Source organism: Mytilus trossulus, chromosome 6, assembly GCF_036588685.1.
Source record: "Mytilus trossulus isolate FHL-02 chromosome 6, PNRI_Mtr1.1.1.hap1, whole genome shotgun sequence".
Lineage (NCBI taxonomy): Eukaryota > Metazoa > Mollusca > Bivalvia > Mytilida > Mytilidae > Mytilus > Mytilus trossulus.
Window position 1 is genome coordinate 55,744,373 of NC_086378.1, and position 17,677 is coordinate 55,762,049.

At 34.2% G+C, this 17,677-nt stretch overlaps 2 protein-coding genes across 2 annotated transcripts; both read right to left on the reverse strand.

Annotated features, from left to right (window-relative positions):
• Positions 1 to 620: 620 nt before the first annotated feature.
• On the reverse strand, positions 621 to 13,592 carry LOC134721557 (uncharacterized). Its single transcript, XM_063584654.1, has 2 exons — positions 5,306 to 13,592; positions 621 to 3,626 (listed from the first exon to the last, which is right to left on the reverse strand). Exons 1-2 carry the CDS (start codon positions 13,569 to 13,571, stop codon positions 2,170 to 2,172), a joined length of 9,723 nt encoding a protein of 3,240 aa, XP_063440724.1. The 5' UTR covers positions 13,572 to 13,592; the 3' UTR covers positions 621 to 2,169.
• A 176-nt stretch (positions 13,593 to 13,768) lies between these two features.
• On the reverse strand, positions 13,769 to 16,872 carry LOC134722829 (mycosubtilin synthase subunit B-like). The gene is made up of 2 exons (XM_063586458.1): positions 13,883 to 16,872; positions 13,769 to 13,776 (listed from the first exon to the last, which is right to left on the reverse strand). The coding sequence occupies exons 1-2, from the start codon at positions 16,728 to 16,730 to the stop codon at positions 13,769 to 13,771; spliced, it is 2,856 nt and encodes a 951-aa protein (XP_063442528.1). The 5' UTR covers positions 16,731 to 16,872.
• Positions 16,873 to 17,677: the final 805 nt, after the last annotated feature.

Genomic DNA, 17,677 nt, shown 5'->3' on the forward strand with positions numbered 1-17,677 from the left:
GCTTACGATTAAGTACGCTAGACGTGTGTTTTATCTTCACATTTTTAAGTTGCGTTTTGATTAAATAAGTGATTACTAAAAGGATGACATTATATCTTTAAAAAAAAGATGCAAATATTTCACCACTTCAAATATCAATATCGTTACTCATATTTGAAGTACTTTAAGCTTGAATAAATGATAACAACACTTAATAATATGAAAAATAAGTGAAAAGGCTATATAAAAATTCTGACAATACGACATATTGGTAACACAAACACTGAAACACACATATGAATATATATTAATAAATTCAAAAACAGATGTAGAAAAAAAAAAAAACACCCAAAAATAAAAATAAAAATAATCTAAATGAACTTATCATTTATCTGAAAATTCAATAGCACGACGATATGATTTTATAAAAAAGATATCTTTTAGAGAAATGGTACTGTATTGATAATCAAATTTATATGTTTTGTTCAAATCTATTGAAATAAACATGTTGCATACTAATCAAAGTCATGGAAGTTATTATTGTTACAATGCAGAGATGCAATGTCAGATTATTTGATTCAAATTCATTTAACTTTTTTACTTTAAACATTAATCTAAGAAAATTAAGAGTGTTTCTGCTGCAAATTATTTAATGTGTTTTGATTTATTGTACAATTAAATAGAGAGAGAATATAAATTAAAATGAAAAACTATATATTCATGTGAAAAAAAATCAAACTGACTATTTATTTTGTATGAAAAAGGGTTATTTGGTGATATATAATTTGTTCTAAACATCTCTACATTGATGCTTCTTGATTAAAAGAAAGAAGAATCAAATTGAAGTACAACTGATCATTATTGTCTTTGTGCTATATCTTAAGTTCGAGTTTCCAGTACTCGAATGTGAAATGACCTTCGTGCTGTATACATCATGGATTATATGATTTGTTTTATTATTTACATGAAAACTTGATAAGCATGTACAACAGAACAGAGCTAGACAAATTTAAAAAAGAAAATGCAAAATTGAAAAATTAGTTTAATTGGACATGTTAAACATCTTTTTAATGTCATATTTAACAAGAACATGAAACCTTCCTTCACTATTAAAGCAATTTATCTATACAATATACTCTCAAATTAACAAATAGTGTAATCTTTTTATTTTTAAATACATTATCAAATACATAAAATTGGCATTGGAAAACTATCTTGATATAATTCAAAAACTTAAAAGGTATATTGTGGATTCATTATTATGCGTTGGATACTAATTTTCGTGGATGTCGTGGGTACAGGGGAATCACGAATTTAAATGTTTAACGAAATACACATTTTCAAAAGGAATGTATGCAGAATTTGCCAGATCAACGAATATAAATATCCACGAACATTGAAGTTTTCCTCACTCCACAAAAAATTAGTTATAACTTTTAAGAAAACAACACAATCATGTTAAGTAATTTCAATTATAAATTGATGAACAAGTCAATTAATTCAACTACATGTAGGTGTTTTTCACTATATTATTTACAAACATTAAAATTTTTAGAATAATCAATATTAATTATAGTATCCTATTTAAAGCAGTTGATATTATACCATAAGCATCCTGTCTTAAATATTTAACAGCTAAATCATTAAGACGGACATTTGTAATACATGTAATACAAAGCCACTATTAACAGTGAGACAACTGACATTATGCATTCTTATCATTCAGAATACTTCACATACATATATACAAACGCATAGTAATTAACTGATTTCAAATGCGTTAATGATAAAATAAATATAATTATGTTTACAAAATGTGATTCATACAAATACTTAAAAATCATGTATATATACATATTTAAATTACTATTTAGCATGAAAAGATACAATATTTACAATGGGAGTAAAAATAAACGCAATGTTTTGCTAGACAAACTAGACACATCAAATCGAACTCCTTTCATTTATATTCTGTAAATACTAAACACTAAAACCCCTTGACTTTATATATTAAAATGTATAAATTTTAAAAGAAAAAAATTTGCAAAAACTCTGAAAGCAATTTAACAACACACGTTTTTATCAGGTGTAAAAAAGTATCATTCATTAGCAACTGAACATCGTTTTTTTACAATCAATCTAATCAAACAAAAAAATGAAAGTAATTTGATAGTATTTGATTCAATCTGCCTATACTTCTACAAAATCTGTGCGACATCCTTCACAATCGACAATTCTTTTTTTCACAATAGATGTTAAAACTCTAGATGGAGATACCTCCATAAATTGTTTAACATTACTTTCATAAGCAGATACTATCGTTTTTCTCCACTGTACAGGTTCAACTAGTTGTTTTTTAAGCTGTTCTTTTATATCATCAGGATCTTCTGAAAAACTTCCAGTAACATTCATGAGAACAGGTGTGCGAGGTTTTCGAAATTCAACTGCATCTATTAATGGGTCAACAACAACAGTCGCTTTCTTCATGTACATCGAATGGAAAGCTCCTGCAACACGTAATTTCCGAACGTCAATAACATTCATACTCTCTTTATCTTTTGATTTCAAATAATCGACAAAAGAATCTATGTCATCATTTGCCCCGGCAACTGTGTGTTGATTATCTCCTAAATATGTGGATATTTCTAACGATTCAAAATTGATCTTTAAGTAATGTTTAAGCTGATCCATGCGAGGACCGTAAATACTAGCCATGGACGTTGATGATCTATTCGCTTCCTCTTCCATTGCTTGTCCTCGTTTCCTTACAATTTCAAGGGCATCTTCAAACTTTAAAACACCGGCGTATACAAGCGCACAGAACTCCCCAACGCTAAGACCAGAAACACAGTTGATATTTGTTAAAATGTGTGGGTTTTCTATCTTAATCTGCTCTATTTTAGCCAAACATCCTACAAATAGGGCAACTTGCACGAACGCAGTTGATTTTAGCCTCTCGCTCAATTCTTCATCATTTTGAAGACAAACGCCAAGAATGTTATAACCAAGAATTTTCTCTGCTCTGTTGAAAACATATCTAGCTTCAGTACTATCCTTCATTGAACGACACATTCCGACTTTTTGCGACCCTTGACCTGGAAACATCAGCATTTTGCTTGACTTATTTTCTTTAAAGGAATAGGAGTCTGTTTGCAAAACATTATCTTTTACGCGTTCAGTAACAACATTATTACTGAGACTTTTGTCTAATTTTGGTTTCAGATTAGAGAAAATAAAATTGGCTAATCCAGCTAAACTTGGATATCCAAACGTATCAGCTATCTCCAATTGATACCCTATGCGTTTCCGAACAAGGGTCATCATTTGAACTGCAATTAACGATTCACCACCAAGAGAATTAAAATCATCCTCAGGGTTTATATTTTGTACCCCTAACAGTTCAGACCAAATCTGTTTTAATTCGTTTTGTACAATCTGTTCTGTAGACAAATTGGTATCAGTTAAGTCAGCGTCATCTTCTAATTCTATTTTATTCTCAGAATCTGTATCAATATTTTTCCACCAACGTGATCTGCGAGACTCGGATACATTCAATGGTTTGACACAACAAACAAACAAAAATTTTTCTACTTCATTTCGGTCTTCTTCATCAAATGGACAAGATACAATAGATGCAAATCCAATATCTACAAAATAACGTGTTGTCAGTGCCTACATATCTAGAAGTATCTCATACTCTTTTTATATGCTTTTAAATAAAAAAAACATTTATTTTTCGAAACGTACAATTTATTTATTTATAAACATAATTTTAAACCAATATTCCTAGGAATTCTGATGTATAATATATTCTTTTGTATATTTCATTTTGAGCTTGGGCGATTTCTTCTAAATTGTAAATAATACCAAATGAGCGTAACTATTTAATAGAATCATATTCAAAACAGTGTGGTCCTGGCAATTGATTGACGACCTAAATTATCCCATTGACTGGGACAGAGTAGGTGAACGTTTGTCGGTAACAATCACTGCTCACTATGTACTTATTAAAGACACTGAATCTGTGGGGTCATCAAAGGTTCTCAACACCTAAATAAAGCAATTCGAAAAACGAATCCGGAATAATACAATGTGTTGATTTATATCAAAAATATAAATCAAAACATAAAGGTTATTCCTGAATAATTTTTCGAATTCTTTTATTATTAGAGGCGTTAAGAACCTTTGGTGACCCCAAAGTTTAAATTCTGTAATAAGTAAGAAGTGAGCAATGGTCGTTTCAGTCAAACTTTCACCTAATCTGTCCCAGTCAATGGGATAATTTAGATCGTCAATCAATGGCCAGGACCACACTGTTTTGAATGTGATTCTAATGTTCCTTTCTGGTTGTGTCTGACACATTAATTGTAATTGTTGGTATAATTTGGTATTTATGAATAGATTTCTTAAATACTGAATTCCCCATAGCAAATAAAAAGGAACAACATAATTTGCCTTTCAATAACAAGAAACGTTTCAACAAGCCTTGAATGTGAATCGATTATTTATTTGACTTTCGATCAAACCTTTTGTAATATTCAGGAAAAAAATAATTTAAAATCTATGACGAGTTTATAACCATTCCACACTTGATATGGAAGATTTTAATAGTTTAAGTAGTTTCCATTCAATTCAAATATGGGAGTTAAACATTTTTTCTCTCTCAAATATTCCTATTATTCAACAAGGAAAACAAAAATATGTACGAGCCTATCGAATGTATAAAAGACACGCTATCGGGCTTACCCACCAAAGCAGTTGTTTGGTTCGTATTGCTCAGTCTATAGATATTGTGTTCTGTGTACCATTGTTGGTCTATTTGTCGTTTTTTGCTTAGTGTATTAACCTAACATTGTCAGATAGTATAGACTTATATATTTGAATTTTCATTTGGTTTCTTTTGCCTCTTTAAAAAAAAGAAATATAATTGTCTCATTGCTTTTTACAATTAATCATTAAAATAAAAAAACTAATTCATAAACAATAATGAATATGAGCCCCGAACGGACAATAAACACTAAACATGGACATTAATCAACGATGTGCTTGACAATGGGACAATCAGAGTTCAAACGACAAACATTTAAGTTGTTGAACGTTCTTGTACGACTTTCGTACAAGTTTCTTTTTCATATGGATTAAAAAAAAAATTTTGTTCAAAATCAAAAATATTGATTTATTGCATCGTTGATTAAATACACACACCAAAGTGTTATATATTAGTGTCAACTTAGTGAATCTTTTGTTAGAGCGTTTGAAATAGCTGATCAAGGCTTATATTATTATAGTTGTACATTTTACAAAGTAAACAAACATTAATACATACCAGACAGAATGTGTTCCCATTTCTCAGGTTCCATCATAGGCTCAAATGGTCTAAGATCATAGTCTTTGAAAAACCACCATCCATCTAGTACACCCCAGGCTAATGTTGCCCATGTTTCATTCTTTGCACTTTCAATTATGAACAAGGTGCCGTCTTCCCCTAAACATGACTTCAGATTCACAACAGAAGTTTTGATACTGTCAGTTGTGTGAATAACATTATAGGATATCACAATGTCGAACGTACCGATAACGCCTTGTTCTAGAGCAGATTTTGTTATATCAAATGTACAAAATTTCATAGAGTGCGAATATATTTCAAATGTGTTCTTTGCATTTTCAACGAAAGCTTTTCCGAGGTCGGTGAACCAATATTCAATGTTTCCTATGTCTGTAAACTTTGGAAGAAGCTGTCTTGTAACATGTCCCATACCGGCACCCACTTCTAGTATTCTTATTTTCTTCCCTCTTCCTGTTAGTTGGTCAGCGTACGATGCTATCGTCTGCATATATGTATTGTAGTAAACGTCTCCAAGTGGATCGCCAAGTTTATCAAATCGGAACATAAAATTTAAGTCGCCCTGGGGATAAATTACTGACAAAGGGCTCATGTTTCCCCATAAAACACTACGCAAGTGTTGTGAACAATATAACGGAAATCTAAAACAGTCTGCCCAAACAGGGTATTTTGTCATGGCATGATCAGCTACATTTGTTGGATCAACATCAAGTATATCACTGCAGTTAAAAAAATATGAATCCAATTTCAAAACTTTTTCGTCTTTTCCAGTTGCTCTTACAAATCCGTTGTTTAAAAGCTCCCTTATCATAACAAAAAATAATTTCTCGTACTGTTCTAGCATGCCTGTGATTTCGAACGATTCTTTCAAAGATATGCTTCTGTTATTAAGTACATGAGTGGATAGGTTTGTAGAACGTAGAAGTTTGATAATAACAGCTGAACAAAATCTGCCTTGAAGATATGCTAGGTTGTCTGTGGCCATTAATGGTAAAGACCTAACAATTTCCTTGCTGTCTGTTATCTTTCTGTCCAACAGATCATACAGGTTTTCGATTTGTACAAGTCTGGTTTTTTGATCCAGCCAAAGTCGATTTTCTTCAAACAAAGCCAATGTTACACCAAATGCTGGGCACACATTATTAAACTCTTCTTCAAAAATATCGGAAATGTCAATTTGATTGTCATGTATAAAGGATCTAAAGTATTTTATCTCCGAATTTACAATGCATGTGCCAGGAAATGAAACGTGCATGTCGCTGCGGATTTTACAGATCTGTATTAAATCTTCCGCTTTCGATGTCGATTGTACAATAGACAATAAGCGTATTGCTTGTGGTGGTGTTTTGACATCAATTGCTAAACGAAATTGATCGTGACCAACATTCGCCATACACATTTGATGAAACCTCTTGGCAACTACAAAACACATACCTTCGAGGGAATTCAAAGATGCCTTTTGCATTGTTTCTTTGATAAGACAATCATACAGCCGAGCTTGTTTTTGTATATGATGGAAGGACTTGCCTCGGAAAAAGAGCGGGAAGCTTTGCTGTTTTCTTACTTTTTTTACACTTTGTGCATCATGGTTTGAAAGTATTGCATGGCAGTTTGTCCCAGTCAAGCCAAATGCGCTAATACCAGCAACTTGTTTTCCCGAACTGTTACAATTCCAATCTTGAATTTCGGTTACAACAGACAAAGCAGATTCTCTCAGTTCTGGATTCGGAATTCTAAAATTTGCAGATGGTGGTATCTTATTGAACATAAATGTTGCCAACACCTTCACTAGTCCAAGTAACCCAGCTGTCGTGTCTAAATGTCCAAACATACTCTTGGATGTACCAATAGCTACGTTCTCTTTAAATATTGATGACAAAGCTGATATTTCTACTTTATCCCCTAGCTTTGTTCCTGTGCCATGTGTTTCAATATAACCAATATCTGCGGCTTTTAAACCGGCAGCCAAGAGCGCTTTATGTATGACATCAGTCTGTGAGGTCGAAGACGGAGCTGTGATTCCGTTCCCGTGTCCAACACTGTTTGATGCAACACTGTTAACAATACCATAGATATGTTTGCCTTGCTTTATTGCTGAACTTAATTTTTCCACATATAAACATAAAACACCTTCACCAACGACAGTTCCGTTTGCATTTTCATCAAAAGGTCGACAGGTAAAATCTGGTGAAAGAATTCCTGCATTTCCAAAGACGCCTATTCTTCCTGGATAAATCACAAGATTAGCACCTCCTACTAACGCCCCGTCACATTCGTTCTTTTTAATAGCTTCACAAGCATGTTTTAATGCCATTAGTGAAGATGAACAAGCTGTATCGACAAGCATACTTGGTCCTTTCAAATTCCACTGGTACACAATACGTGTAGCAACCATTCCTGGTAAAAGACCTGATACGCAGATTGCTTCATCTGGATAATTCAGCTGTGAATATCCAATATCAATGGTACTGAAAAAAACACCAATATTAGCCCCATTTACATTACTGATGTTTTCTCCTTCGAGTAAGGCTTCTGTTGCTACTTGCAGTAACAGTCTTTGTTCTGGCGACATGAACTTTGCCTCACCAGGAGGAATATGGAAAAAATCGTTATCGAATTGATCTATTCTATCTAAAAAGGACCCTCGATATGTATCTGTAGTTGGAATAAATTTAGAACAGTCTTTATAATCTGAAATCCTTTCTTGCGGAAATTGATGCACTAGGTCTTCTCCATTCTTAAGTTCTTCCCATAATTGCGGTAAAGACATAATGCCACCAGGTAGACGGAGTCCCAATCCAGTTATAACTATATCTTCAGAATCTGTTGAACATACATTATTTGTTACTTTGTTTTCTGATTCCAATATTTGCTTGCCTTCAATTTGGTTAGCCAAAGTCAAGATAGATGGATACGAAAATAAATCAGCAATTCCTACTTTGAATTTTGTCTCCTTTTTTATAAGAGAACAAAATCGAACTAATGTTAAAGAATGACCTCCATTCTCCATGAATGTCAGATTGACATCTATAATATTTATATCTGTTATATCCATTGCTCTTGCGAATAAGGCTTTCAACACATTAGCGGTATCCGAATCTTTACCATCATGTTCACCTGTTATTCTCTGACATTTCAAGTCATTCATGTCTGATAAAGATGGCAGACTTTTCCTGTCAATTTTGCCATGTTTTGTTATTGGAAGTTTTTTCAAAAAGTGAACTAAATCAGGAACCATGTAGTAAGGTAACTCACTGGAAAGTATTTGCTTTATCTTATTAACGTTCATATCCATTGAATGATTTGGATACATCTCAACAAATGCACATAAGTACTGAGTTTTACTTGATTTGTTATCAATTAAAACGGAAACACATGCTTCTTTGATGTCTTTTATTTTAAGAATAATTCGTTTTTCAATTTCTAAAGTGCTTATGCGAAATCCTCTCAACTTCACCACGTCGTCTGACCTACCATATAGCTCTAGATTCCCAGACGGTAACCAGCAACAAATATCTCCGGTTTTTAATGCATATTTCTCTTTTCCAATTTCAACAATTTCAGTATCACCAGACGCAAGGACGTTTCCGCTAATGTAAAGTTCACCAATAGTTCCTATAGGAGATGGAAGTAAAGTGTTTGTATTTAGGACATGTAGTGATACTCCTGGTAATGGCTTTCCAATCGGTACTGTGCCACTCCTTGTACAATGTACATTATTACTGTCAAAATATGTAGAATCAATAGTAGCTTCCGTCATTCCATAACTATTAATAACACGCTGATCCGGTCTCAAGATTCCTTTTATATTTTCAAATATGTGACTGTGTGTAGCATCCGACCCCAGAACTAAAATTTTTAAACTTTCGAAATCGGAAGCATTACTGTCTTCTATCAAGTGTGATGCAAAATGCGGTGTCACTTCTATGAAAGTTATATTATGGTATTTTATCTGATGTTGAATGTAAGAAACGTCCAATCGTCGTTCGTCTGGACAAAGAACTAGTTTGCCAGGCATGCAAATCAATGATCGCACGAGATCTCCAACAAACACGTCAAATGACACTGGTGCCCATTGGAAAACATTTACCTCATATTTATCCATATTATACACAGTCTTCCAAGCATTGGAAACAACATTGAGGTTGCAATGGGAAATTTTGCACATCTTTGGTACACCTGTAGATCCAGACGTTTGAATGGCATATGCTACAGTGTCTGATTTTCCTGATGCTTCCTGACTCCAGAGGAAACGGTTGTATGTATTTTCAATAAGAGTTTCAACATTCATAACTGGACAGGTGAAGGACGCTTCTATCATTGTTTTATAATCTTCATCGCTACAGTGATAAATAATGGCAGCTGGTGAAATTCGCGAACTTATATCTTTTAAAACGTTCTGGTTTGATATAGAAACTGGAAGAAAGTGCCCACCGCATTTCCAAACGCCTAATATCATTGCAACAGAATATATGTCCTTCTTTGTAAACAATAACACAGGATTTGACTCCAAAATTTCCGCATTTATTTCTGTACAAATACCCTCTGCGATTTGTGACGCCATCTTATTTAGATTTTGATATGAGATAACGTCCTCATCGCAAACGACAGCTGTATTTTCTGGATGTTTTTCTGTGTTCATTTCAAACAGTATATGCATTTTCTTATCCGTAAACACTTGAATGTCGTTCGAAATTTTATTTACAGAGAACGTCTGCAGCAATTGTTTCTCTGACGACGATAGAATATCCATGGCTTTTAGTTGTTGATCCAATGGTGTATCCCTGGAAAAAAGTTCAGTCAAACTGTTACTTATTCGCTCAACTATAGTACTGTTTAACACATCTTCTGCCCATTCAAACAAAACTGATGTCTGTTTGTTCCCTTCGTCAACAATTACATCTATACTTAACGACATCTTTGCATGTTTAGAGTATACTCTAATCTCGTCTTTTTCAGTGTTGGCTCTGCTGTAATTGAACATTAGAGAACAGAATGAACTAATGCTTTTCTTTTGGGTTGTCCATAATATGTGTGCTAATTTATCTAGCGGGTATGCACGAGACTTTTGTGATAACAGTAAGACTTCTTCAACATGTGCAATATATTGTCGCCACGTTAATGTTGGGTTAAAATTTACCCGACAGAGCAAAGTGTTGACAAACAATCCATCCGTTGATTGATGTAAGTCGTCTCGTAGTGTAACAGGCACCATAAACGTCATATCATCAACACCAAGATATCGTTGTAGTACAATTGATGTGCAGGCGAAATAGTATACGAATTCGGTGGTTCCCAAATCTTTAGTAATCTTTGAAATGCGAGTTTTACTGCTATTTGTTATATAACTGTGTAAATGTTTTGCTTTGTATGGAATAGTTTCGTTCCAGATTGATTCTGACAGTGGCAATAGTGACAAATTTACTTCTGGTGGTAGCGTTTCAAACTGATCTTTCCAAAATGACTCATCAGATGAGCATTCCCTACTTTTCAAATATTGCTCTTCCGCGGAAACATATGTCGAATACGATAATGAATTCGACCATTTGTCGGCGTCTTCACCATTTAGTATTTTTTTCAAATCATGTTTTAGACATCGTAAAGTTATCTCATCAGAAACAATATGATGTACATGAAAAACTAAACAATCTGAGGTTTGTGTTTGCAAATATCGACACTTGACTAAAGACGAAGATATGACTTCCATTTTTGGTATTGTATCTGAAATGTATTTTGCAATGTCATTATTTTGTTTTACAGTTTCATAGATGACTTTATGTTCACGTTTGGAATCAATACACCTTGTATATTCTCTGTGGTTTTTGACCAATCGAATTTCTGTTTTTAACTCTGGGTGTAGTAATAAGATGTGCTTAAACACGTCGTCGATATTGATGCCTTTTCTTGTTTTCATCGCAATTGTTTCCACATAAGCCGTAGAATTGGGAGAATATTCCTGCATAATGAGCATCCTTTTCTGTGCAGTAGACAAGTTACAGCTTTCTGTACTTTGTACTTGAATGACATGCAATTTTGGTGCATTTAAAACTATATTTTCAAATTGTTTGTATATTGGATGTTTTAGTATATCGATGATACTTATTTCAGTATTACCTTCTCGTCTTAACTTGGATACTAAAAATACAGCTAAAAATGATGTTCCACCAGCTAGCATAAAATTGTCACTTTCGACTGGGGGTTGATGTGTGCATAAGACTTCCATCCAACTTTGTTTAACAAGTTCTTGGAGATCTTCCGTGTTTTTCTGAAGATCTGGGGAAAACTCTGCACATATGTTTGATGTTTCAAATGGTATTATTGGAAACAAGTTGTGTTGTAAAGTATGTTCCTGTTGTAAACGTGTCCAAGTCTTGGCTATCCACTTCTGAACATCGGTAAGCGTACTTCCTTGAAGTGCAGATATATTTCTATGATGTTCTTTGTTTTCAGGAATATGTTTTTTTTTAAAAGAATCATTATTGATATCATCTGTAATCACCATAACGTGAAGGTTCTCACAATAACCGTTGAAATCAGGTTGATTGAGAGTTATCTTTCTTCGTTGAACCTCTTCTGAGACGTTTTCAATACCAAAACCTGAGAGAAAATTCAAAATAGGTATATTTCGACCTGTGCTTTGCAATGCCATCGTAACTGTATTCTTCTTGTTAGTTTGTTTTCCCAGTTCATCAAATATCCTGTGCTCAACAAAGCGCCCTAGAGCTCTGCAACTAACAACCCACTGTTTAACAAAAGCATCAGATATTTTGTCGATAATGCAAATGCTTATTGCGCCATATGATCCAAAATTATCGGTCAGCGAAATCACCCAGATTTGTGTTTCATCACATTCGTCGTCTAAAGATACATGCATGTTGTTCAACTTAAACTGATTAGTCCGGAAAAGTAACTCATTACATCTGGAATAAAGTCCTGCATTTTCTAACAAATTTTTCTTTGTTGTTTTCATTATACACAGTTTCATTTTCCAAGAGAGAAGTAGCTCGGTCATCATCTCACTGCTTGATTTCGACTTTATGTCTACTTTTGAAATAGCGTTTTGTCTCTTAAATTCTTGTTTGTACATATCTGTTCTATCTGCTGTATCGATGGTATTGTCATGACCGTCCAAAAACCAGAAATTTTGTAGGTAAGAAGCAACAAGCTTTTCGTCATTTGGGAACTTGAGTGTCAGTACTTCCGGACTAGACAATATCATTTCCTCGCATTCAAGACTGTTGTCATCTATGAAAATAAAGGAATCAAGTCCAAGATTCAACAAGGTGGCAAGATGCCTAATATTTTGTACTTTTGAATCCCAATTTGCTTGAATTGATACAAAATCATTCATTCTTAGAGACCAATCCGACTCCAAGTTTTGAAAAGCACGTTCGATGTCCTTGTGATCATTTTTACTAATAACAGCCAAAACCATTCCATATTTCTTTTGTTCAAGTAAGAACTGCTGTAAACACACATTTCCTGTGTTTGATTGAACCCTTTCTTGGGCACACTCACCATGCCATAATGTATAATCTGCATCAACAACAATAACCTTATGTTTTCGCTTGAAGATAAGGCTGTGAATAGCTCTAGCAATAAGTAATGCAAAGTGTCTGTATCCTTCCTGAGTGAATGGCATATTATATCTTATATCTGATTCGCTATCATAAAATATGGTTGTAAATTCCTCTGGCAGAAAGATCTCTTTGATACCCTGTGATAACTTGTATGCATGTTTGCTTTTATTAAAAACGTTGTCTGTGTTTACTACAATAATTTTGTGAACAGCTTTTAAATCATTGCATAGTAGGCTAAATTGATCTCGCTCAATCTCATATTTATGGCATGGGATAACCACTAATATTGTTGATGGATCATTTTTGTGTCTTAAAAGCGACTGCATGAAGTTCTCTTGTTGATGAACAATCAACTCATCAAGACGTAAATTGCAATATTTCAAAGCTTCTAAAATCAAATGTTTGCAGCTTGGATCTATATTGATGGCTGATATTATTTCCACTCTACCACTTTGAACAGTTCTGTCATTAATGTATGGTTCTCTTACTTGAACACATGTTTCCTGTGATTCAGTAATTATGACATCATTCATTGTCTTTAATTCGTCCTGTATATGTTGCATAAGGCTATCAACAAGAGATGAGCTTAATGCAGACGAATCGAAAAGGAATCCAACTGTCAAATATCCTCCATGCATCCATGATATAATTTCTAAATCAAATTCCATAACCTCATCAAGTTGCCGGTGAAATCGTCCATCAATCAGATGTGTTTTCATTACCTCAAGCCAAGGAATGTGCTCGAATTTGTACTTTCCTCCATCAAAAATTTGCTTTGTTGAAGCATCCAATGACCCTTGGTACACAAACATAATGTTTGGATACGATAAAGATATAAGTCCTCTTGACTTCAGCATGTCAAATCCTATCCCTCTGTTTGGAATATTATTCATATAATCCACAATATTTCTCATTTGCGTATGGATTTGTTCCTTTAATGGTGTGTCTAAAACTATGGGATATTTGCTTGTGCACCAACCGACAGTGTCTGTAGAATCAACATCTTTAAGATTTCTCCCATGACTTTCCATACAAAGCGATGATCTATTGTTTCCATGCAATTTACACATACTCCTTCCAATTGCTGTTAACAAAATGTTTTGTTCGGAGCATCCACTTGAAATTGCTAAAGATCTGATATCTTTTGATTCAACCATGAACTCTATCCATTTTGCTGTTAAAAAGCTGTTTGATTTGTTGTTCGGTTTAAGCTGACCAGTCTTCTGACATTTTACTCCAACTTCTTTCCAATACAACATCTCTGATTCTGCAATTTCTATACTTTGATTATGAAAGGTAGTGCAAAACTTTTCAAATGGTAAAACACATCTTTTTAGAGCTGGTGGGTTAGTTGGGTTATTACTAAGACGATTAAAGGCGTCTGCTAAATCTTCTAAAACTTGCTGCCATGACACTATATCTATTGCAATGTGATGTATTACCACAAGACAAAAGTGTTCTGTTTTTCCTGATGGCTTTGCTATGTCAATTATGCCTGCATTTAACAGAATACCATCCGCTAGAGAATGACTTTTTTCTAATCTTTCAGAAAGTTCGATGAAGGTAGGTTCATTCCACATACTGGTATCATTTTGGTTCATTTCAATCTTTTCGATTCTCGGTTGATCTTCTCCTAGTGGAAGAATTTCCTGTAAGGTAACATTATTGTTTGTGTAGAATCTAGATCGTAGTGATCCATGTTTCATCATGATACATCGTAGAGCTAACCGTAAAATGTTAACGCTTATTGGATTATCAAATCGCAATAAAGCTGGCATTGAAAACAAATCATGGTTCATACGATATCCCGACATATAGCTATGCACTATAGGTGTAGGCTTGAAAATCCTATGGTCTTCACAATAACTTTCTGTTTCTTGTGACAATGTAGTTTTTATTTCAGGACAAGCTATCAATTGTCGAATAGTTGGATTTTGAAATATATCTGTTACAGAAATGTTGAATCCAGCTTTTCGCATTTTTCTAACAACATGAATAGCTTGCAGAGAATCTCCAGATAAGTCGAAAAAGAAATTGTCATTCAGAGTTGGTAGATGATTAATTGGAAGTACACTTTGCCAAATTTCTTTCATCTGTCTTTCTATCTCAGATTCATGGGGGTTTGTTTCACTGATATCACGTCTCTCTATGTTTGACTGTAGCTCATCAATACACAGCCTCTGAATTAAAGGAGTATTTATTTTCCCGTTCGCATTTAGAGGGGCTTTGCCAACTTGGATAAAGACATTTGGAATAGCATGAATCGGAAGACAACTCCTCAGTGATGATTTGGCTTTGCTAACCCATGATCGATGAGATTCATGCGTAATTTGTTTATACAAAATTGCTGCTCCAAGGTAATGTTGACGTTTGTATAAAAATGAACATACCCATGCTTTGTTAACAAGAGGCTCATTTTCTATGGAGTGTTGCACTTCTAATAAATCGACCCTGAATCCTTTGATTTTTAATGTTCTGTTGCTTTCCCGACCGAAGTACGCCAAATCTCCAGACATTGGAAGACATTCAACTATGTCGTCTGTTAATAACATTACTTCCCCAGGTCTTCCGAAATCAGCCGAAACGAATGATTCTTTAACTTGTGTTTGTTTGAGAATACCAATGCCGGTAAAGTCTATACAAAGACATTTACCTCCGATAGCGAGTGTACCTCTTCCTCCTATTGGCACTTGAAGGTTATCTTTTCTCACAACAACAGCAATCACATTTTGTATTGGTTTTCCTATTGTTACAAAATTCGACTGGTTAACTGGAATATCAGAGCTTTTGAAACATTTAAAAATGCATCCAACTGTTGCTTCTGTTGGTCCATATTCATTCCACACCTTAAATTCTTTGCCACTCATGTTACATTTTAAATCAGAAAGAAGTTTCGCAGGAACTTCTTCACCTCCTAAAATAAAAACTGATACGCTGATTGATTGTCTAGCAGTAGACAGAATTGTCTCTAACTGTAGAGGCGAAAATTTTGCAATCGTGAGTTCATTTGACAAAGCAATTGCTTCGTACGAGTCATGAAAATTCGGGAAAATTTTGATTTTACTTCCATTCAGCAATGGTGGGAAAATGCTCGTTACAGTGAAATCGAATGTTAGTGGCGAAAAGAAAGGAATCGTAGATTCGGTCGTGAAGTTGTATGTTTTTGATGCCCAAAGAACGTAATTTAGTAAAGCTTCATGACTAATGATGACTCCTTTCGGTGTTCCAGTTGTTCCAGAGGTAAATAAAATGTACGCCTGATCAGAAAATGTTATCCCATCTATCCATTCGTCTTCAAATGCGTTTGGATTCTGAGTACGAATATTTCCTGCAGCATATGTGTTGACGTCATTCTTCTTGTTATGATGGTTACAAACATTTGTAAATATTGCGTCAAATCGAAAATCGGTAAGTTCATTTGAAATGGTGTATATTTTTCTTGAAAATGTCACACTTTGTATCTTTTCAGAATTGTTGCAAACATTGCTCAAAAAGTCTTTCGAAAGGAAAAGCTCGTCGTTCCATTCAGTCTTTACTCTTAAATTGGGATGTTTTTCCTTGAACAATTTTGTAGATGTTATCAAATTCGTTTGCAGATCCAAGTCCATGATATCTCCGATAAAAATAACACCATTATCACTGAGTAGATTTTCGCATGCCGCAAATACTTTCTTGAAATAGTTATGACCAGGAAAACAATGCACGACACTATTTATGATAATAACATCGAAATTTTGATCTACCAGCTTGTGAACATCATGAGCTGAGACACAAATAGCTTGAAAATTACAATCATCTTTGTATTGTTTGGAAAGTTTGTTGACCATAATTTGTGAGATGTCAGTCGCTAAATAGAATCCTACAAGTGGCCTAACTTTTTTTGTCGTAATTCCTGATGCACAACCAATTTCCAATACTCTTGCATCTTTGAAGAGATAATCTTGAAGTTTCGTGCGAACATTTTCTGCATACTCGTTCATCTCATTTTCGGTCATGTATTCCCCAGTATAAGAACTTTTCCAACCTCCTCCTTCAATATCATTTTTCGCTTCATCGGCTACCGAGTTCCATAGTTCCTTTTCCATCAAAGGTGAATCAAGGTTTTCATCAAGTCCCGCAAAGTTGTCGGCATCTAAGCATACTATGGTCTTAACTGCATGACATGCCCATTGCAAATGGTTTGCAATTGATAAATGTGAACGACCAAAAAGGATTATTTTACATTCTGCCTCAGTACAAACTTGCTGATTTTTCTGTTTACCATTGTTCTTGTCCAATGGAACATAGGTTAATCCACTGATCATACAACTTATCATTGCCAAAATTGCGTAATAGCTGTTGTCTATCAAAAGTCCAACACGAGACCGCTGTTGAATGTCACAATGTTTTCTGATGAGTACTGTCAATTGTTTTGCATGTGTTAATAAAGAACCATACTTGTACATAATCTCATTTTCAAAACATGCTACATCATCTTCGTTTTTGTTAAAGCTAGTGAATAGCCTTTTTGATAGCGTTTGATTTTCTAGATCAACGGTTTCACCACAAATAATTGACTTCGAACTGTATGTTAGATCTGTGGGCGAATCCGATGATATAACAGTAGCTAACTCCTGAAGCATTATGGTAGACGGTTTACTCACACTTTCAAGTAAGCGACAAAAACTGTTTGCAATGTTCTGTGCGTATACATCAGAAAACACATCGCTATAATATTCTAATGTAAACCGCATACCACTTCTTTCCTGGAGAAAGTCGAACTGCATATCCCATT